Source organism: Ranitomeya variabilis, chromosome 3, assembly GCF_051348905.1.
Source record: "Ranitomeya variabilis isolate aRanVar5 chromosome 3, aRanVar5.hap1, whole genome shotgun sequence".
Lineage (NCBI taxonomy): Eukaryota > Metazoa > Chordata > Amphibia > Anura > Dendrobatidae > Ranitomeya > Ranitomeya variabilis.
Genome location: NC_135234.1, coordinates 649797663 through 649815182, shown reverse-complemented (window position 1 = coordinate 649815182; position 17520 = coordinate 649797663). Strand labels below are relative to the sequence as shown.

Below are 17520 nucleotides of genomic sequence, written 5' to 3'. Positions count from 1 at the left end.
TCTGGATAGTATGTGGTTATACGCCTCCACAGCAGGACAAGAAGGGATTTGCATTGAGCAGCCATTTAGCTGCCATTCATATGTAGGCAAAAGAAACAGGCCTGCTTGATCGACATCCCCCCCCCCATTCATCATTTGGTGTCTTGTTTGTTGTTTTGTTTTTCTAAGATACTTTCCTTTTTTGACTTGTGGTATTAGATACTGTTTGTCTAGCCAAATTCTTCAAAATGGTGCACAATTCATTCAATTTTTTTTTTTTTTAAGTTTTTTTTGTCTTGCATTGTTTTTGCGGTGCAAAAAGTTCACGTTGTGCAGAATGGCAGAAAAATTGCACCAAAATACTGACATACTCCAAAATACCTTGTGGTAGGGCAGGAGGTTGGCGTGGAGCAGTAGAGGAATCATAAACATCTGGATTCGCTAAATTGTGCATACAAAGTGGAAAACGAAAAACAAGTGAGCACACATAACATAGACTCCGAAAACAGGCGTAAAGAGAATAATCATTGAGTGCAAACAAAAAAAAAAAACAGGCGCAAAAGAAATGATGACTGCCTTAGGGTGCATTTTCTAGCTTTATGAAACTGCCTTATGATGTCATTTATGTGCAAGGAATATTTTATTTTTCTCTTTAGTCAAACTCAAAGTTAAAATTGGTGAGAAGCTTAGCTGTATGTGAAGAGTCATCTGGACCATTTCTAGATTGCCCCTTGGAACCTCAGGTAAAATTGTGGCTCCATGAACATTTTTTTAATGTGCCTTTTAATATCTGTTAATCTTTTGTAGTAGTTATTTTAGGATCAATAGTTCAGTGTAAAGCTTTGGACTCTCAGACTGTATCTGTGGGGCCTTGTTTAAAGGGACTGTTGCATAGAAATGTTACTACACTGTGTGAATGAAGCCCTTGGGGCTGCTAAGGCGGGAGGGACATCATTTTACTTTCACACTGTTACACTTTGATTCCTACATCTGTCATCTTTCATCAAAACGAAGATTGATTCCAGGACATGGAAGTAGAGCAACAGTCTGGAAGTGCTGGGATCTAGCGACATCGTTCTCCTTTAGATGTCCATGTTTCACGGATAGAAAACATTCCCATTATAACCTATGGTGCTATGCACGTGTCCGTGTCTTTACACAGATTGTGTCCATACAAAAACGCACGGAGATTTGTCCATTTTTTTCCAATATGGATGACAAGGGCCACTACAAGGCTATGGGTCTGTGTAAAACACGTACAGCACATGGATGGCATTCGTGTATAATATATGTGCTGTACGTATTTATCATAGCAAAGCATAGGAGAAGCTTTATAGTTTATCCATTCATGAAAGACACTGATGGCAAAAAATCAACACACGGATCATATGCTGATGATATGCTGATCCAAAACGCTGACATCGGTACTATTGTCTCACACACATGTTTAAACACTGTGATGAAATAATAATATAATATACACATAGGACCTCCATGGGTTTACAATGGGGATAAAGGAAATCGTGTGGATGGGTTTGGTTAGGATCTTATAAGCCGGTATTGGCCAGCCAATACTCTTGGCTTAAAACCTCATGCACGAGTCCACAATGTTTTGGTTTATACCTACAAATGTGCAAGGTGCCTTTTAATGGAATTCCACATGCCTCCAATTCCATAATGAGGTTGTTCTTCTGCATAATTCTGAAAGAAAACAAGTTATGGATCTTTTATACTACTAGTAAAGGACTCCGGAGGAAGAATTGAAGAAAATGATGCCCACCGCTCTCCCTGTTCATCTGTGCGCCATGTACACTGTGTAATCGAGCTTTGTTCTGTGGCAGGATGTCATTCAGTTGCATATCAGCTGCCCGTCTGATAAGGAGGAGAAGTCGTGCAAAGATGGGTCTGAGAAGGAGGAAAAAAGTAAAGAGAAGGGGCCAAAGAAAATGTTGTCTAGAGGTTGGTATGGATTTGTATCAAGTAGCTGTTGTGAATGCGATAGTACAAAATTTGAAGGTCTCGGACAGGTTTTGGTTTCATGGGGTTTCCTTACTCCTTCAATGCCTCCTACCCTGATTTGTTGGGGTAACTAAATCTATCGTAACCCATTCATTCTAGTGATGATGTTGGTTAGGGCATCACTTGTTCAGAAACCAGTAATGTTCTTCAGTGTTGATCAGCCCAAACCAATGAAGCCTACAGAGAAAATGTTTATTGGAAAGATTTTCATCTCTCCTAATATTTGAGATCAGTCCTAATTGTGGCTTTCAAAACTAAATGCTAGCTGCTGACCAAAATGCTGGCATGTGAAAGAGGGCTTAAATTGGTATTCAAGGCCGGATATGAAATCAGGACCCCGGCCCTGATTCATCGAGATGTGAGTCTGCAGTGTCTGTTCAGTGGCGTGTGCCTCCTTGCACTACGCCGGAAATCTGGTGGGAGATTTTTGGTGTAGGAAATGCCACAGCTTGTCAGGAGTTAGATGCACTGTGGTGTCGCTTGCCTGCCGCACCGCCGTCACGCAAAAGTTTAAACATTTTGTTACGCCGACATTGTGCTACTCTTCAAAGCTCACATGCAATGTACGTACTTGCAGTCAAGTGCCGACAGATTTCTCTTAAAGGGAACCTATCACCCGCAAAATCAATGGGGAGGTAACCTCACCGTCATGAGGGGCTTATCTACAGCATTCTGTAATGCTGTAGATAAGCCGCCGATGTTACCTGAAAGAGGAGAAAAAGACGTTAGATTATACTCACCCAGGGGCGGTCCCGCTCCAATGAGTGTCTCAGGTCCGGTACAGCGCCTCCCATCTTCATTCCATGACGTCCTCTTCTGGTCTTCACGCCGCGGCTCCGGCACAGGAGTACTTTGTCTGCCCTGTTGAGGGCAGAGCAAAGTACTGCTGTGCGCAGGCGCCAGAAAGGCCAGAGAGGCCCGGCGCCTGCGCACTACAGTACTTTGCTCTGCCTTCAACAGAGCAGACAAAGTACGCCTGCGCCGGAGCCGCGGCGTGAAGACCAGAAGAGGACGTCATGGAATGAAGATGGGAGGCGCCGGAGCGGACCTGAGACGCCCATCGGAGCAGACCGCAGCAGGACCGCCCCTGGGTGAGTATAATCTAACGTCTTTTTCTCCTCTTTCAGGTAACATCGGTGGCTTATCTACAGCATTACAGAATGCTGTAGATAAGCCCCTCATGACGGTGGGCTTACCTCATCATCGATTTTGGGGTGACAAGTTCCCTTTAAGCTTCTCTCAATGTAGCAAAGTTAGAAAAAAGTATCGAAAGATGCGCCAAATTTCTCCTCCAGCGTGATGGCGCGTTTTCAGATTGTCTAGTCCACATTTGTACTGTCTGAATAGTGCACAGGATTAGTAAATCTCCTGCCATATTTTATAACTTGACTTGGTTCCCACAGGGTCTTATTCCATAATGATTTTCTTTTCTTTTTCTTCTTACAGATTCTAGTCAAGAGTACACAGACTCTACTGGAATAGACGTGCATGAATTTTTAGTGAACACACTGAAGAATAACCCAAGGTATTTATTATAACTGTCATAGATAAATTGCAGAAGCCTTTTTTAAAAACTAGTCCTAGATTTTGAGGATCATTCTGGCCTCTACACATCAGATCTCTATGAAAGCTGCTTCGTAGTTCTATTTTGGTGACGTGCCCTGGGGCAGTAGCGCCAGTTTTTGTTTTCTGTGTGTGAGCTAGATGGATGGTCACATAATGGAGAGGAGCCTCTATTTCCTAAGTGGCCATACTCAGATTGTCAGCTACAATCCTGTTGTAATTTTCCTGCATCTTTCGGTCCTGTACTATGTTATCCTAATGTTTCTCTGTCGCTAGTCCTCACAAATAGCACATTTTGTGGCTGTTCTCCCAGTTTTACAGGTGGATCATTTATTATTAGCGCACTGGTGGTGGTTATAGCAACTGTTCTTTTGGATGAAATGTACAAAGCATGTTTTTCTGTGACGCCCGAAGACATGTTTGAAAACTTGATCGAGTTCAGCTACACTTTGATTTGCAAAATGTTGAGTCTTAACTAGAGGGAATGTGTCATGAAAACACTACCTATTGTTAATAAGGATCTTTCACCAATGTTGGCCTGACATACTGGCCACACCATGGAATAGTGGCTGCACAGCGGAGTACAATTTGAGTTCCTATTTTTTATTTTCATCTCTCCACTGTGGATATATTAACTTGTAAAATAGTTTTTATATAGAAGGGGGAGTTTATATCTCACATTGGTAACTAGCACAGAACAGGAGAAATGTAATTTGTCTTCTTGAAAACACATTATTCAACTCACTGAGCTCTGCTCTATTGTAACAATATTACAGTTCTGTCTGCCTGTGAGATGGATGATGAAGCTGAGAGGAACCTGCAGATGTTAGTTATAACCACACACAGCTCTGCAGTGAGATCAGGAGAGCAGATAATGGCCATCACACTGGTAACCTTCACACATCACACTGGTGTATATTCGATATCACACTGGTAATTCCCCCTTTCGTTTAAAATAAGCTCTGGAGGCAGAGCTCATGTTCCAGGCACCGTCCTTCCCATAGCCTGGAAGAGGTCATTTGTATAAAGTGATGAAGATGATATATCAATAGCAAGGCATCTGATGTTAGGCATACAGGTTGGACTTTTTTCTGCAGTCTATTACCTGTATGCCCATATAAATAGGTTACGTAGGTCAAATGTGGTGACAGGTTCCTTTGAAGTCCAAGAGGGCATTAGCAGAGATGATTCTCTGGGGTTGTGTACATCTTCCCCTACATGATATTGACCCATGGGAAGACTAATTTAGCAACATGTAGGAGAAAGAAGATGTCCCTACAATCGCTTAGAGAAAATTTATCAGTGTGAAATATGTAATAACAGGCAGGTTGAACTTCTGACTGGTCTCACTGCAGAGCTGTAAGAAAGTACATATTGTATGGAGAAGAACGGTGTATGATTACAAAGCGCACAAATTATGAACCCCTATCAGCCTTCATTTCACAACAACCAGTGTGGGAGGACAGGCATTACAGCAAGCAGGAGAGTGATTTCTAGACGTTCTTGAGATGGGGTGGTTAGGGGATACAACAGAGCTGGCAGCACTGTGAGAGGAGAGCTAAGAGAAGTGTTTGTAATGAGACAAAGTTCAGCTCTGCTGCAGTGTCTTTCCTCCCACATTAGCTGCCGTGAGATGAACGCTGAAGGTATTGGTGATCTCCGCTCTACATCCAGCACTTTGATCTCACTGCACAGCTGTGTGTGACTACAGTGAAAGAAAAATGTCTGTTATTACATGTCTCACACTGAGAAACCTGTTCTAAGTTATTGTGGAGGTGTGTCCTTTGTTATCCTGTGTGTTTTTGCTTGCTTAACATTGATCAACATTATGCAGGGTAAAACTTAGGCACAACTATTGAAAAATCTCTAGTAACTCCCTCTTGGACTTAAATTATATATTGGACATAAATTATAACCTGAGCTTTCCAAACTAATATCTCCATAACGCAGAGGAGAAAATACTAAAAATAATTCCAGGAGCTGTAATGTTTGCTGGGAATGTACACTGCAGCCCTATTGTAACGGGGATAAAAATTCCCCATTCTGTCGATCTTTCAGATGAGGGACAACCTTCTTCAATTTTTAATTTAATATATAAAGAGCACAGTGCGTTTAAAAAAGTATACAAAATTTGCAATAATAAAAGGACATGCATATAGGTGAAAACAGTATAATATATTAGGGATACAATACAGATATGACTTAGGAATTGAATTCGTCATTGTTTCTGGTGGAGGAGAATGTGCAGGAAATACAACCAGATCTGCAATACTCATTGCTCTTCATAGGGTTTGACATGAATGGGAATTGAGTAAATTGTGACAAATGTAGCAACTTTTCATGAAGTCACAAATGATGAATCGGGCTAAAACATCTGGAAACCCTAGACTCCACCCACAATGGAAGACTGGGAAGGCAAACGCATAAAAATATAGACTTCAAAAAGATACAAATGGAAAGATGAATGTCACCAAAGAAAGTGCAAAACACTAAAAACTAATTTAAAAAAACGGTGCAAATACAATAATCACGTTTTTAAAGTGAAATTATCAGCAAGATCAACCATCCTGAGCCCTCAATAAGGCATGTAGGTCATAGGGAGCTGAATAAAATGACACCTTGATGTCTGCGATCTAAAGTCTTATTGTTAATTTGTAAATGAGTTGTTTTGGACTATGATCCGGATACTGATCTGCATTAGAATCTTTCTCCAGAGTTTATTTTCAATAAAAGGGGGTGTTATCAGTGTGGCACATGTAACAAACACAGAACAGTAGAACTGAACTTTGTCTCATTACAAACACACTTGCTGCAGCTCTCACAGCTCTGCTCTGTTACCACAATATTGCAATAAGCTGCCTGTGAGATGGAAGCTGAGAAGAACATATCAGTTATAGTTACACACAGCTCTGCAGTCAGAGCAGAGAGTGGCCATCACATATCACACTGGTAACCATGAGATATCACGCTGGTAATGCTTCCTTTCTGATGTTCTCCTGTAGGTGTTTTTTTGTAGCACTCCCATGGAAGCTATACTATAAAGTAGTCCATGTGTTATGCAAGAATTTTTGCTCTCTTAATACTGTGTATGAATTAAAAAAAAAAAAATGATGTGCCTGGCCTGGTGAAAAACAACCCAGTCTTAGTCTTGTACTGGTTAAAAAATTCACATTGACGTTGGTTATTCCATGTCTTAGCAAGAGCCACGGTTAGTGGGGTGACGCTGTTATGGTTAATAGAAAAGGGCCTCTCCCAAGAAGTCCAGTGCATACAGAGTGAATTTCTGAAGACTGGTGTTTCATATGTCAGTCTTGAACCAAAAGCCTGCAGAAGTAAGGTGTACTCTATTCATTTAGGCTATTTGCACACGTTGTGGAATGGGGTGCAGAATTTTCTACACAAAATCCGCATCTCCTGGCAGAAACCGCAGGTGCAGATTTGCCACGGATTTTGTGCGGTTTTTATGCGGAATTGATGCGGATTTTCTGTGGATTTTCTGCAGTTTTTACCACTGCGGATTTCTATAATGGAAGGGTGCAGAAACACTGCAGATCCGCACAAAAGAGTGACATGCACTTCTTTTAAATCTGCAGCATTTCCGCGCATATTTTTCCGCACCATCTGCACAGCTTTTTTTTTCACATTGATTTACATTGTACTGTAAATCACAGTGCGGATCTGCAGCGTTTCTGCGCGGAAAAATCCGCTGCGAATCCGCACTAAATCCGCATCGTGTGCACATACCCTTTGGGTTGTCCGTCGCATTAGTAGGTTTAGCGCATATTTGTGGTGTGTGCACTAATATAACAAACTTGTCTTGTATATATGAAGTACAGTTCTCTGGACAGCACGGTGGCTCAGTGGTTAGCACTGTTGCTTTGTAGCTCTGGAGTCAAATCCCACCAAGGACAACATCCTAAAGGCGTTGTATGTTCTCCCAGTGTTTGTGAGGGTTTCCTCCCACATATCAAAGACCTACTGATAGGGAGCTTAGATTGCCCCAATGGGGGCAGTGATGATGATGTAAGCAAAGCATAATAACTATACACACGCTCTGAAGTGGTGCGAAAGGTCAAAAAGTGCGCACATACAGTATGCCTTGTGGTAATAATAAATTCTCCCCATAGGATAGAAGCAGCTGAGGTCTCGTATATAGTGCCGCCCTCTGGGGTGTGAACTTTGGTTTGTGACTCCAGTATTTTGTGCACATTTTCTGCTGCTATGTGTTGGCCGGTTCTGCCTTAAGGATTTTTCACGTACTATAACAGCTACAGAGATGCTGTAAGTGACTAATCCAAGTTTACTTTCCATAGGGACAGAATGATGCTGCTAAAATTAGAACAAGAAATCCTTGAATTTATTAATGACAATAGGTAAGTGGTGGCCGGATGCGCCTCGCCATGTAGATGGTGAGAATCCTTATGTAAATGAGCGTGCTGCGGCCCGCATATATTCAGCATGTGATGTGGTGCTAATCCCAGAGGTTGGTGTATTTTTATTTCCTGACCTATTTAGAAATAAACATCAAAGTACCAATATTTTGTCTTGGTGTGATGCTTCCAAATGAGGTTGTTTAAATGGAGCATGTGAATACATTTCCCCTAGATTTATACAGTACACGGATGCGAATGCTTTTTGTTGAGGCGCCAAGGCATTTTATGCTCCGAAATGAGGTTGCTTCTTTTTGGGGGGCCATTACCTACTTGCCTTACTTAAAGGGGTAGGGCACATTCTAATAAGTTTACAAATGTCAAAGAAAACCTTCTATTTAATGTTAGATTTAATATAATGTAATTATCAGAGCAGCGCAAACGTCCTCATCTCAAAAGTGCCTTTCCACTGGCAGCCCAATTGGAGGGTTAAATGCATGCAAACTTTGCCTCCATTGCCTTACATTAGGAATGCATTGTCTTGTGCAAAGAAATTTTGGCCAGTTTACATATTTTGCAAATTTCTAAAGGGAAACCAAAGTTGGTTGGATGGGCATTATGTTAAGCAAATGATCATATTGTAATGCACTAGGTTGCACAGTCTGCATTTGGCCATAGTGTTGTATTGCGCTCTAATCTTTCAGTATTAAATCTTGCCTGTATTTCTTTTCTTTCTTCAGCAATCAATTTAAGAAGTTTCCACAAATGACCTCATATCACAGGATGCTTTTGCACCGTGCTGCTGCCTATTTTGGCATGGATCATAATGTAGACCAAACAGGCAAAGCCGTAATCATTAATAAAACCGGTAACACACGAATGTAAGTCACCCACTGCACACTGTCCTCAATTCATTATTTGCTCTCTCTTTTGTATAGTGGAATTCGTTGTCGTTATCTGTGCAAACTGGCAATGAATTTGCCGCAAAGTCAAAAAACGAGTGGAGACTCTCCGAATTTTGCAACTTTTAAAAAAGTTGCAATTGATGAATACAATTAAAACATCTGGAATCGCTGAACTTCACCCACAAAGCGGGGGGAATTGGGTGCAAAGACAAGGTCAGAAAACTAGGCAACAAATGGACTAGGCAATGCTGTATCAAGGCCTATAACTAGAAGTGGTTTTTAATTATTTTTCTGGATGGCAATCTCGAGATTTTCATCCTTGACAATCACTTTTCACTATAGTCATTTGACTAGGACCACCACAATTTGTAGAAAAGCAGATGTGTACAAAGGCTGACAGCTAGATTATTAATGACCTGCTGCTCCTTCCAGTCACCAGGGCAGTGCAGCAGCAAGGATTAGGGTACATTTCTGTGTGCGGACCACAGTAGTTAAATGACCGCCAATGTTGGTTTCCTAGCCTGTTTTGACAAGCCAACAATCTATGGCCACAGAACAATCATTAACCCAATCATTTTGTGCCCGTAGAAGGTCACGTGGTCGGTAGCACTTTATCTATTCGCACAGGACAATGCGCTGCCGATTAACATTGATTATTAAGTTGGCTTAAGAATCATTGCTCCCAGTGAACGAGCTCGTAGTTGTTGATTGCCAGACCATTCATATTGGCATATTGTGCTGGAGTGAGACCCTGAATAAATGGCTTTTCACTCACTGTCTCCTCCTTGTTGCTAGTGTGCCCACACAGCTTTGATTGATGTCCCACCCAACATGGCTTCATGCAGGTAGGACATAAAAGTAAACCGTATGTACTTTCTGCAAGGAAACCTTGACTAGTCCTTGCTGCAGCATTGCCCAGGTGACTGGACAAAGTGGCACATTGCAGTATTAAAAGTCCATTTTTCCCCCCATTCTAATGTTTAGGGATTTTCAAGGGGTTAACACTGTATTAGTGTACAGTATAGCTGACTGCCCCTGATTTAGGCCCCTTAATTTACCTGACGGGTTCCCCTTTTTGGTGCGCCACTATTAGACTTTCGCTAACTACCAACATGGTATTGAGAGTGATAAAGCACATATCACTGAGTGAGATGGCAGAGTACAGTGTGCACCCATCCGTTAGTCCCTTACACAATGAATAGAGCGATAATGCCCATGAGTGAACATGTTGCTTCTTTAAATTCCGTTTGCAGTTAGGAGGAACGAGAACTCGGGACCCCTCTTATAGTGAACATGGGACCCCCGGTTATCAGTCATTCATGGCCTATTCTGTGTATAGGTGATAAATGCTAAACTTTTAAGCTCCTGTAGACTGTGACACTTTATACAACTTTCTATTATACTAACTGATCCTACATGCACTAAGCTGTGTTTATAAAAATACGGTTTGACAAGTGTGGTGTGAAGGTACCAGAGTGGTCTCAGAGCATTTACCCAAACCCCATCACTTCCCTTTGGGATGAATTCGAACTCTGATTGCTGAGAGACCACAGATCAGTATTCACGTTAAAAAATAATTTCAAAATGCTGAAGGCAAAATCAGATATAACAAATTCTAATACTCATGATGGTCCCACCTACTTGTCTACCCAGAAGACAGAATCTATGGGACTCAACGTTACAATGAATGGCTGACTTAAAGTGACTTACAAATGCAAGGACATAGAAGTAGGACGACTATCGGACTGTTTTATGTCTAGTGAAATTTTCACATGGCCTCATAGGAAGGGTGGATATTGAGCACAATCGTTAAATTCCCCATATTGCCTGATTAGTATGCAATGTATTGATGCTGCACACAAAATAACAGAATGCCTATCAGCTCCAAATAAACTAACATTTAGACATGGAGAAGTCGTTAAGTCCCACTGGGCCTAAAGCATCTGTAGTAGTTATCCATTTTGCTTCACACTGCAGGAGTTTGTATGAGGATAATTCCCATTACAAGGAGCAATTGCATGTTGTAAACCTGTAAATGCCATGTCCTTCTCTCATTTGGGTATAAGCCAGAGTGCTACTTTTACAGCTGGCAGCCGCATGCACAAGGTGACAGGGTATATTGTTAATCAGTAGTTGGACTATGGACATTTATTCCAGTTCGTCACATAGACATGAAGGGAAGCCATAGTGCGCATACAAGACCACCTTTTCATTGAGATTCTAGATCGGCAGCCTGGTTCTGGTCATTGTGGGGTTAAAAACTGTTTTAAATCTAAAATGGGGAGAGGAACAATACAGGTATTCCAGTCTGAGGAACGCCTACAGGTATTCCAGTCTGAGGAACGCCTACAGGTATTCCAGTCTGAGGAACGCCTACAGGTATTCCAGTCTGAGGAACGCCTACAGGTATTCCAGTCTGAGGAACGCCTACAGGTATTCCAGTCTGAGGAACGCCTACAGGTATTCCAGTCTGAGGAATGCCTACAGGTATTCCAGTCTGAGGAACGCCTACAGGTATTCCAGTCTGAGGAACTCCTGCAGGTATTCCAGTCTGAGGAACTCCTACAGGTATTCCAGTCTGAGGAACGCCAACAGGCATTCCAGTCTGAGGAACGCCAACAGGCATTCCAGTCTTTGGGCACGTGGTTGAAGTAAGCAGTCTACATTTGAAATGCTTCACTCCTGTGCTGGTTTAGAAGAGTGTAAGGGGCTCCTTTACTTGTGATCACAGACATGGTTATATGAATTTTCCTTGGTTTATCAGACCTGAGCAAAGGTTCTCGGAGCACATCAAAGATGAAAAGAGCTGCGAATTTCAACAAAGGTTCATCCTAAAGCGAGATGATGCCAGTATGGACCGTGATGATAATCAGGTAGAGCGGATTTTTTAATGATGATTTTGGTATTATTTGCATAAATGCCTGTCTTCACATCCTCTGTCAGTGTGTTCACATCAGTAACTAAACAATGCACTGACCATGTCTCGTAGTTTTATACATTTCTTTCATTTGACTAATGCAGAGGAAAAAAAAACTTTGTGGGTTTTTGTGTTGTTCTAGCATTGATTCATACATATGATGTAGACATTCTGTAAATGTATATGTAGTGATGAGCATACGTGCTTGGATAAGGTGTGATCCGAGCATGTTCATGTGCTAATAGAATATCTTCGGTGTGCTCGAATATTTATGTTCAAGTCGCCGCAACTGCTGGTCTTGTGGCTGTTCAACAGCTGCAACTCATGCATGGATTGCACAGCAAACAAGCTACCCATGCATATGTTGTAGCTGTCGAACAGTCGCGGTGACTCAACCAAAGTATTCGAGCAAGACAAAGATACTCTATTAGCACACGAGCATGCTCTGATAACACCTTATCCGAGCATGTTTGCTCATCAGTAAATAAATGGCTGACCAATGCAAGTCCCATCTCTGAACCACCACACCTCTCAAGTCCACTGACGCCCATCTTGTAGCCTGTAGGAATGGAGCGGTGGCTGTGGATGCACATCTCTTTTCAGGATAGAGCCCTATCCTTGATATACAGTGCCTACAAGTAGTATTCAACCCCCTGCAGATTTAGCAGGTTTACACATTTGGAATTAACTTGGCATTGTGACATTTGGACTGTAGATCAGCCTGGAAGTGTGAAATGCACTGCAGCAAAAAAGAATGTTATTTCTTTGTTTATTTTTTTTTTAAATTGTGAAAAGTTTTTTCAGAGGGTCATTTATTATTCAACCCCTCAACCCCCCAGAATTCTGTTTGGTTCCCCTAAAGTATTAAGAAGTAGTTCAGGCACAAAGAACAATGAGCTTCACATGTTTGGATTAATTATCTCTTTTTCCAGCCTTTTCTGACTATTTAAGACCCTCCTCAAACTTGTGAACAGCACTTCAAACATGGTCAACATGGGAAAGACAAAGGAGCATTCCAAGGCCATCAGAGACAAGATCGTGTAGGGTCACAAGGCTGGCAAGGGGTACAAAACCCTTTCCAGGGAGTTGGGCCTACCTGTCTCCACTGTTGGGAGCATCATCCGGAAGTGGAAGGCTTATGGAACTACTGTTAGCCTTCCACGGCCTGGACAGCCTTTGAAAGTTTCCTCCCGTGCCGAGGCCAGGCTTGTCCGAAGAGTCAAGGCTAACCCAAGGACAACAAGGAAGGAGCTCCGGGAAGATCTCATGGCAGTGGGGACATTGGTTTCAGTCAATACCATAAGTAACGTACTCCACCGCAATGGTCTCCGTTCCAGACGAGCCCGTAAGGTACCTTTACTTTCAAAGCGTCATGTCAAGGCTCGTCTACAGTTTGCTCATGATCACTTGGAGGACTCTGAGACTGACTGGTTCAAGGTTCTCTGGTCTGATGAGACCAAGATCGAGATCTTTGGTGCCAACCACACACGTGACATTTGGAGACTGGATGGCACTGCATACGACCCCAAGAATACCATCCCTACAGTCAAGCATGGTGGTGGCAGCATCATGCTGTGGGGCTGTTTCTCAGCCAAGGGGCCTGGCCATCTGGTCCGCATCCATGGGAAGATGGATAGCACGGCCTACCTGGAGATTTTGGCCAAGAACCTCCGCTCCTCCATCAAGGATCTTAAGATGGGTCGTCATTTCAACTTCCAACAAGACAACGACCCAAAGTACACAGCCAAGAAAACCAAGGCCTGGTTCAAGAGGCAAAAAATCAAGGTGTTGCAGTGGCCTAGTCAGTCTCCTGACCTTAACCCAATTGAAAACTTGTGGAAGGAGCTCAAGATTAAAGTCCACATGAGACACCCAAGGAACCTAGATAACTTGGAGAAGATCTGCATGGAGGAGTGGGCCAAGATAACTCCAGAGACCTGTGCCGGCCTGATCAGGTCTTATAAAAGACGATTATTAGCTGTAATTGCAAACAAAGGTTATTCCACAAAATATTAAACCTAGGGGTTGAATAATAATTGTCCCACACTTTTATGTTTAAAATTTATAAAAATTTAACTGAGCAACAAAACTTTATTCGGACTCCCATGACAGCACCACGGGAGAGAGGGGATCCGCCCCTTTAGGAACAGGAAACCCACAGATACAAAAGGGCGGCACCTCTCCCACGCATCAGTTGGTTTCCTGTTCCTAACGGGACGGGATCCTACAGATTTTACAAAAGGATCCCAGGCCGGCCGGCCGACTCAGGTAGCGAGGGGGTCTCCTACCTCGGCCGGTGCGGAGTCCCTGGTAGATGTCGCAATGGTCCTGGCAGGGCTGCATATGGGCGACATTCCAGCAGAGAGCGGTCACCGGTGGTGTCCTGTCTCTAGACCAGCGCCGCGTAAGTATGTCCCCTGGGTCCCCTCCTCCTGGGGTAGCTGGGGTCTCAGGTATGCGGCGATGCTTGGCGCCATCCGGAGGTGCTGCGGCTCTGTCCGGCGTCCTCGCCGCTCTGTGCGCTGATGGGAAGCGCTGGGAGGCCGGGTGACGCCGGGGGAGGAGTCGGCAGTCACTTCCGGGTTTCCGGGGTCCTGCGCATGCGCAGTGAATACCAAGATGGCGGCGCCCACCAGTACAGCGTCGCCGGCGTTCTGAGCCCCGGGGGTTTACCACCTGCACCAGGGGGAGGCCGGAAGAAGTAATCAGGGGAGCGCTAGGCACAGCTGCTGACCGGGGGAGAGGTTATAAAAAGAACTCCGGATCGTGATCCCTTGCTTCTGGCCTCATATCTGGTGAAGATGGAGGACGAGCACGTGCAGCTTCTGGAAGCCCAGAAGCCTAACGAGAAGGATCGCGACAAAAGGAGTAGTGAATCTGGCCACAAAAGCACCTCCAGACAGGGGTCTGGAACGTCAGCCAGGAGAAATCCCCCTCGGATTCCGGTACTTTTTCTTTGGGCAGCGCTGGTAAGTGATCTTCGTGAAAGTTCACTCAGTGACATGATTCCCCTCATATGTTCCATTATAGGGGAAGAAATGTGCCGGGAAGGCGAAACACAGGGAATGTGGAATCTGCGGGGTTCCCCTACCTGATTCGTGCCCTAAAAAGTTATGTGGCCCCTGTATACAGCAGACGGTGAGGTCTCAGGAAAGGGGAGAGGGGGAGAGCATTATATCTACAGGGATTAGATTGCTTTACTTACCCCCCTCAGGTGGCGGAGGAATCCCTGACTATGACCACCAGCTTAAAGGAGATGATCAGAATGGAGGTCAGACAATCCTTAAAGGGTTTTTCTCAAGGAGGAAGCTCTAAATCCAAAGCTCCGTTACTCTCCGATTCTTCAGTAGAAGAGGATAAGGAGGAAGTTTTCTCCGGTTCGGCTGCGTCATCCTCTTCCTCGGATGAGGACACCGCCCGCTTCTGTCTACCCCTCGAACGAGTGGATAAGCTGGTCAAGGCGGTCAGAGGAACGATGGGCATAACGGAACCGAGACCCCAACTTTCCAAGGAGGAAATTATGTTCAGTGGGTTGGAGCAGAAAAAACGTAGTCTCTTCCCGCTCAACGAAAAAATCCAGGCTCTTATCAGTAAAGAGTGGAAAAAACCTGAGAGAAAGGGTTCCTTACCCCCAGCGCAGAAGCGCCGATATCCGTTTGATGATCCTGCAGTCACCAACTGGGAAAAAGCCCCTAAGTTGGATGCGGCAATAGCCAAAGTGGCCAAACGGGCCTCTCTCCCCTTTGAGGACATGGGGACCCTTAAGGACCCCCTTGATAGAAAAGCGGACACCTTTCTAAAAAGTACCTGGGAGATGGCGGCCGGTTCTTTAAGGCCTGCGGTGGCTTCAACCTGTACAGCCAGATCAATGATGGTCTGGTTGGAACAATTAGAGACTCAGTTAAAAGAAGGTGCATCAAGGGATTCTATCCTGACTGCCTTACCACTGATCCAAGAAGCAGCTGCTTTCTTATCAGATGCGTCTATTGACTCTGTCAAAATGACTGCTAGGGCAGCAGGTCTCTCGAATGCGGCCAGAAGGGCTCTTTGGCTGAAATGTTGGCCAGGCGATATACAGTCAAAATCAAAACTCTGCATCATTCCATGTAAAGGGGAGTATCTATTCGGGCCCACCTTAGATGAACTCCTAGAAAAAGCGGGAGATGACAAAAAGAAGTTCCCCAACCTGCTGGGATCCTACCGTCGTCCCTTTAATAAAAGAAGGTTCGGTCGCGGAGGGAAGCGTACCTTTTCACCTTCAAGGGATCGGTCTAGGTGGGACGACAGACGTAGACGAGGTACGGGATATATGTTCCGTCGTTCCTCAAAAGAAAGGAAGGAGGAGGACAAATGACTAGGAGCCCCGGTGGGGGGCAGACTTTTGCATTTTGGTTCAGAATGGTCAGAGATCACGAATAGTGTCTGGGTTCAAGATACTATTTCTCGAGGTCTTACTCTTGAGTTTTGCCATACCCCACGGGATAAATTTATTTTAACACCCTTACGTTCTAATCCCCTAGAACAATCGGCTCTAGAAGAAGAGGTTTGGTCTCTCTGTTCTAAAAATGTTCTTACACAAGTTCCAGAGACTGATAGAGGGAAAGGATTCTATTCTCCCTTGTTTCTTATTCAGAAACCTGATAACTCGTATAGAACCATTATAAATCTCAGACATCTTAATATTTTTTGGTTAAGCATACCTTTAAGATGGAGTCCATTAGCTCAACAATAAAGATACTGTTCAAAAACTGCTTCATGGTGGTAGTCAACTTAAAGGATGCCTATTACCACGTACCTATTCATGTGGATTTCCATCAGTTCTTGAGGGTAGCAGTATTAATGGGAGGAGTTGTTTATCACTTTCAGTACAGAGCTCTTCCTTTCGGTATAACATCAGCCCCTAGGGTATTCACTAAAATAGTGGCAGAGGTGATGGCTCACTTGCGAGAATCTAATGTCCTTATTGTCCCATACCTTGACGATTTCCTCATAATAGGTAACTCGGTAGAACACTGTTTGTCCCAACTAGAACTAACTAGGGTTACGCTGGAACGCCTGGGCTGGATAATTAATTTTGAAAAATCTCGATTACAGCCTCAAAAAATTCAGAAGTTTCTGGGCTTATTACTAGATTCAACTACACAGCAGTGTTATCTTCCGGAAAATAAACTATCTCAGATTCAGCATCAGGTACTAAAAGCAGTAAATACACCCTCTATGACCCTGCGGCAAGCTATGTCCCTGTTGGGGTCCCTCACATCGTGCATACCAGCGGTAAGGTGGGCACACTTTCACACTAGATCCCTCCAGAAAGAGATTTTGGTTAAGGATAGGATCTTGAGGGGTGTATTAGAGGAAAAAATAACGCTAGAACCAGCGACTCTGAAATCCCTAAGTTGGTGGCTGGATAGGGATAATTTGTCAGCTGGTGTTCCCTGGATGATAGACGTGTCCCGGGTTGTGACTACGGATGCCAGCTCCTCAGGTTGGGGGGCTCACATGAATGATATCGTAGTGCAAGGCCAATGGGAACCATACTCAACATCCTCTTCCAATCAGAGAGAATTACTAGCAATCGAATTGTCAGTTAAAAACCTCCTCATGTATCTGCAGGGCCACCACGTCAGGATCCTCTCAGACAACCGGGTGGCAGTCTCCTATATAAATCATCAAGGAGGGACACACTCCGAGGCTCTGATGCAGATCACAGATCGTCTCCTCCGGATGGCAGAAGAGAATTTACAATCTTTGACTGCTCTGCACATCA

At 43.8% G+C, this 17520-nt stretch overlaps 1 protein-coding gene across 6 annotated transcripts in view; it reads left to right on the top strand.

Annotated features, from left to right (window-relative positions):
- The window catches only part of R3HDM2 (R3H domain containing 2), a 136983-nt gene that overhangs the window by 81568 nt on the left and 37895 nt on the right, over positions 1–17520 (top strand). For all 6 annotated transcript variants that reach the window (XM_077297718.1, XM_077297719.1, XM_077297724.1 and 3 more), the window contains 6 exons: positions 636–722; positions 1821–1938; positions 3445–3523; positions 7875–7934; positions 8672–8812; positions 11601–11709. In XM_077297718.1, coding sequence (XP_077153833.1) covers positions 636–722; positions 1821–1938; positions 3445–3523; positions 7875–7934; positions 8672–8812; positions 11601–11709 — 594 coding nt within the window. The remainder of the gene's footprint in view (positions 1–635; positions 723–1820; positions 1939–3444; positions 3524–7874; positions 7935–8671; positions 8813–11600; positions 11710–17520) is intronic.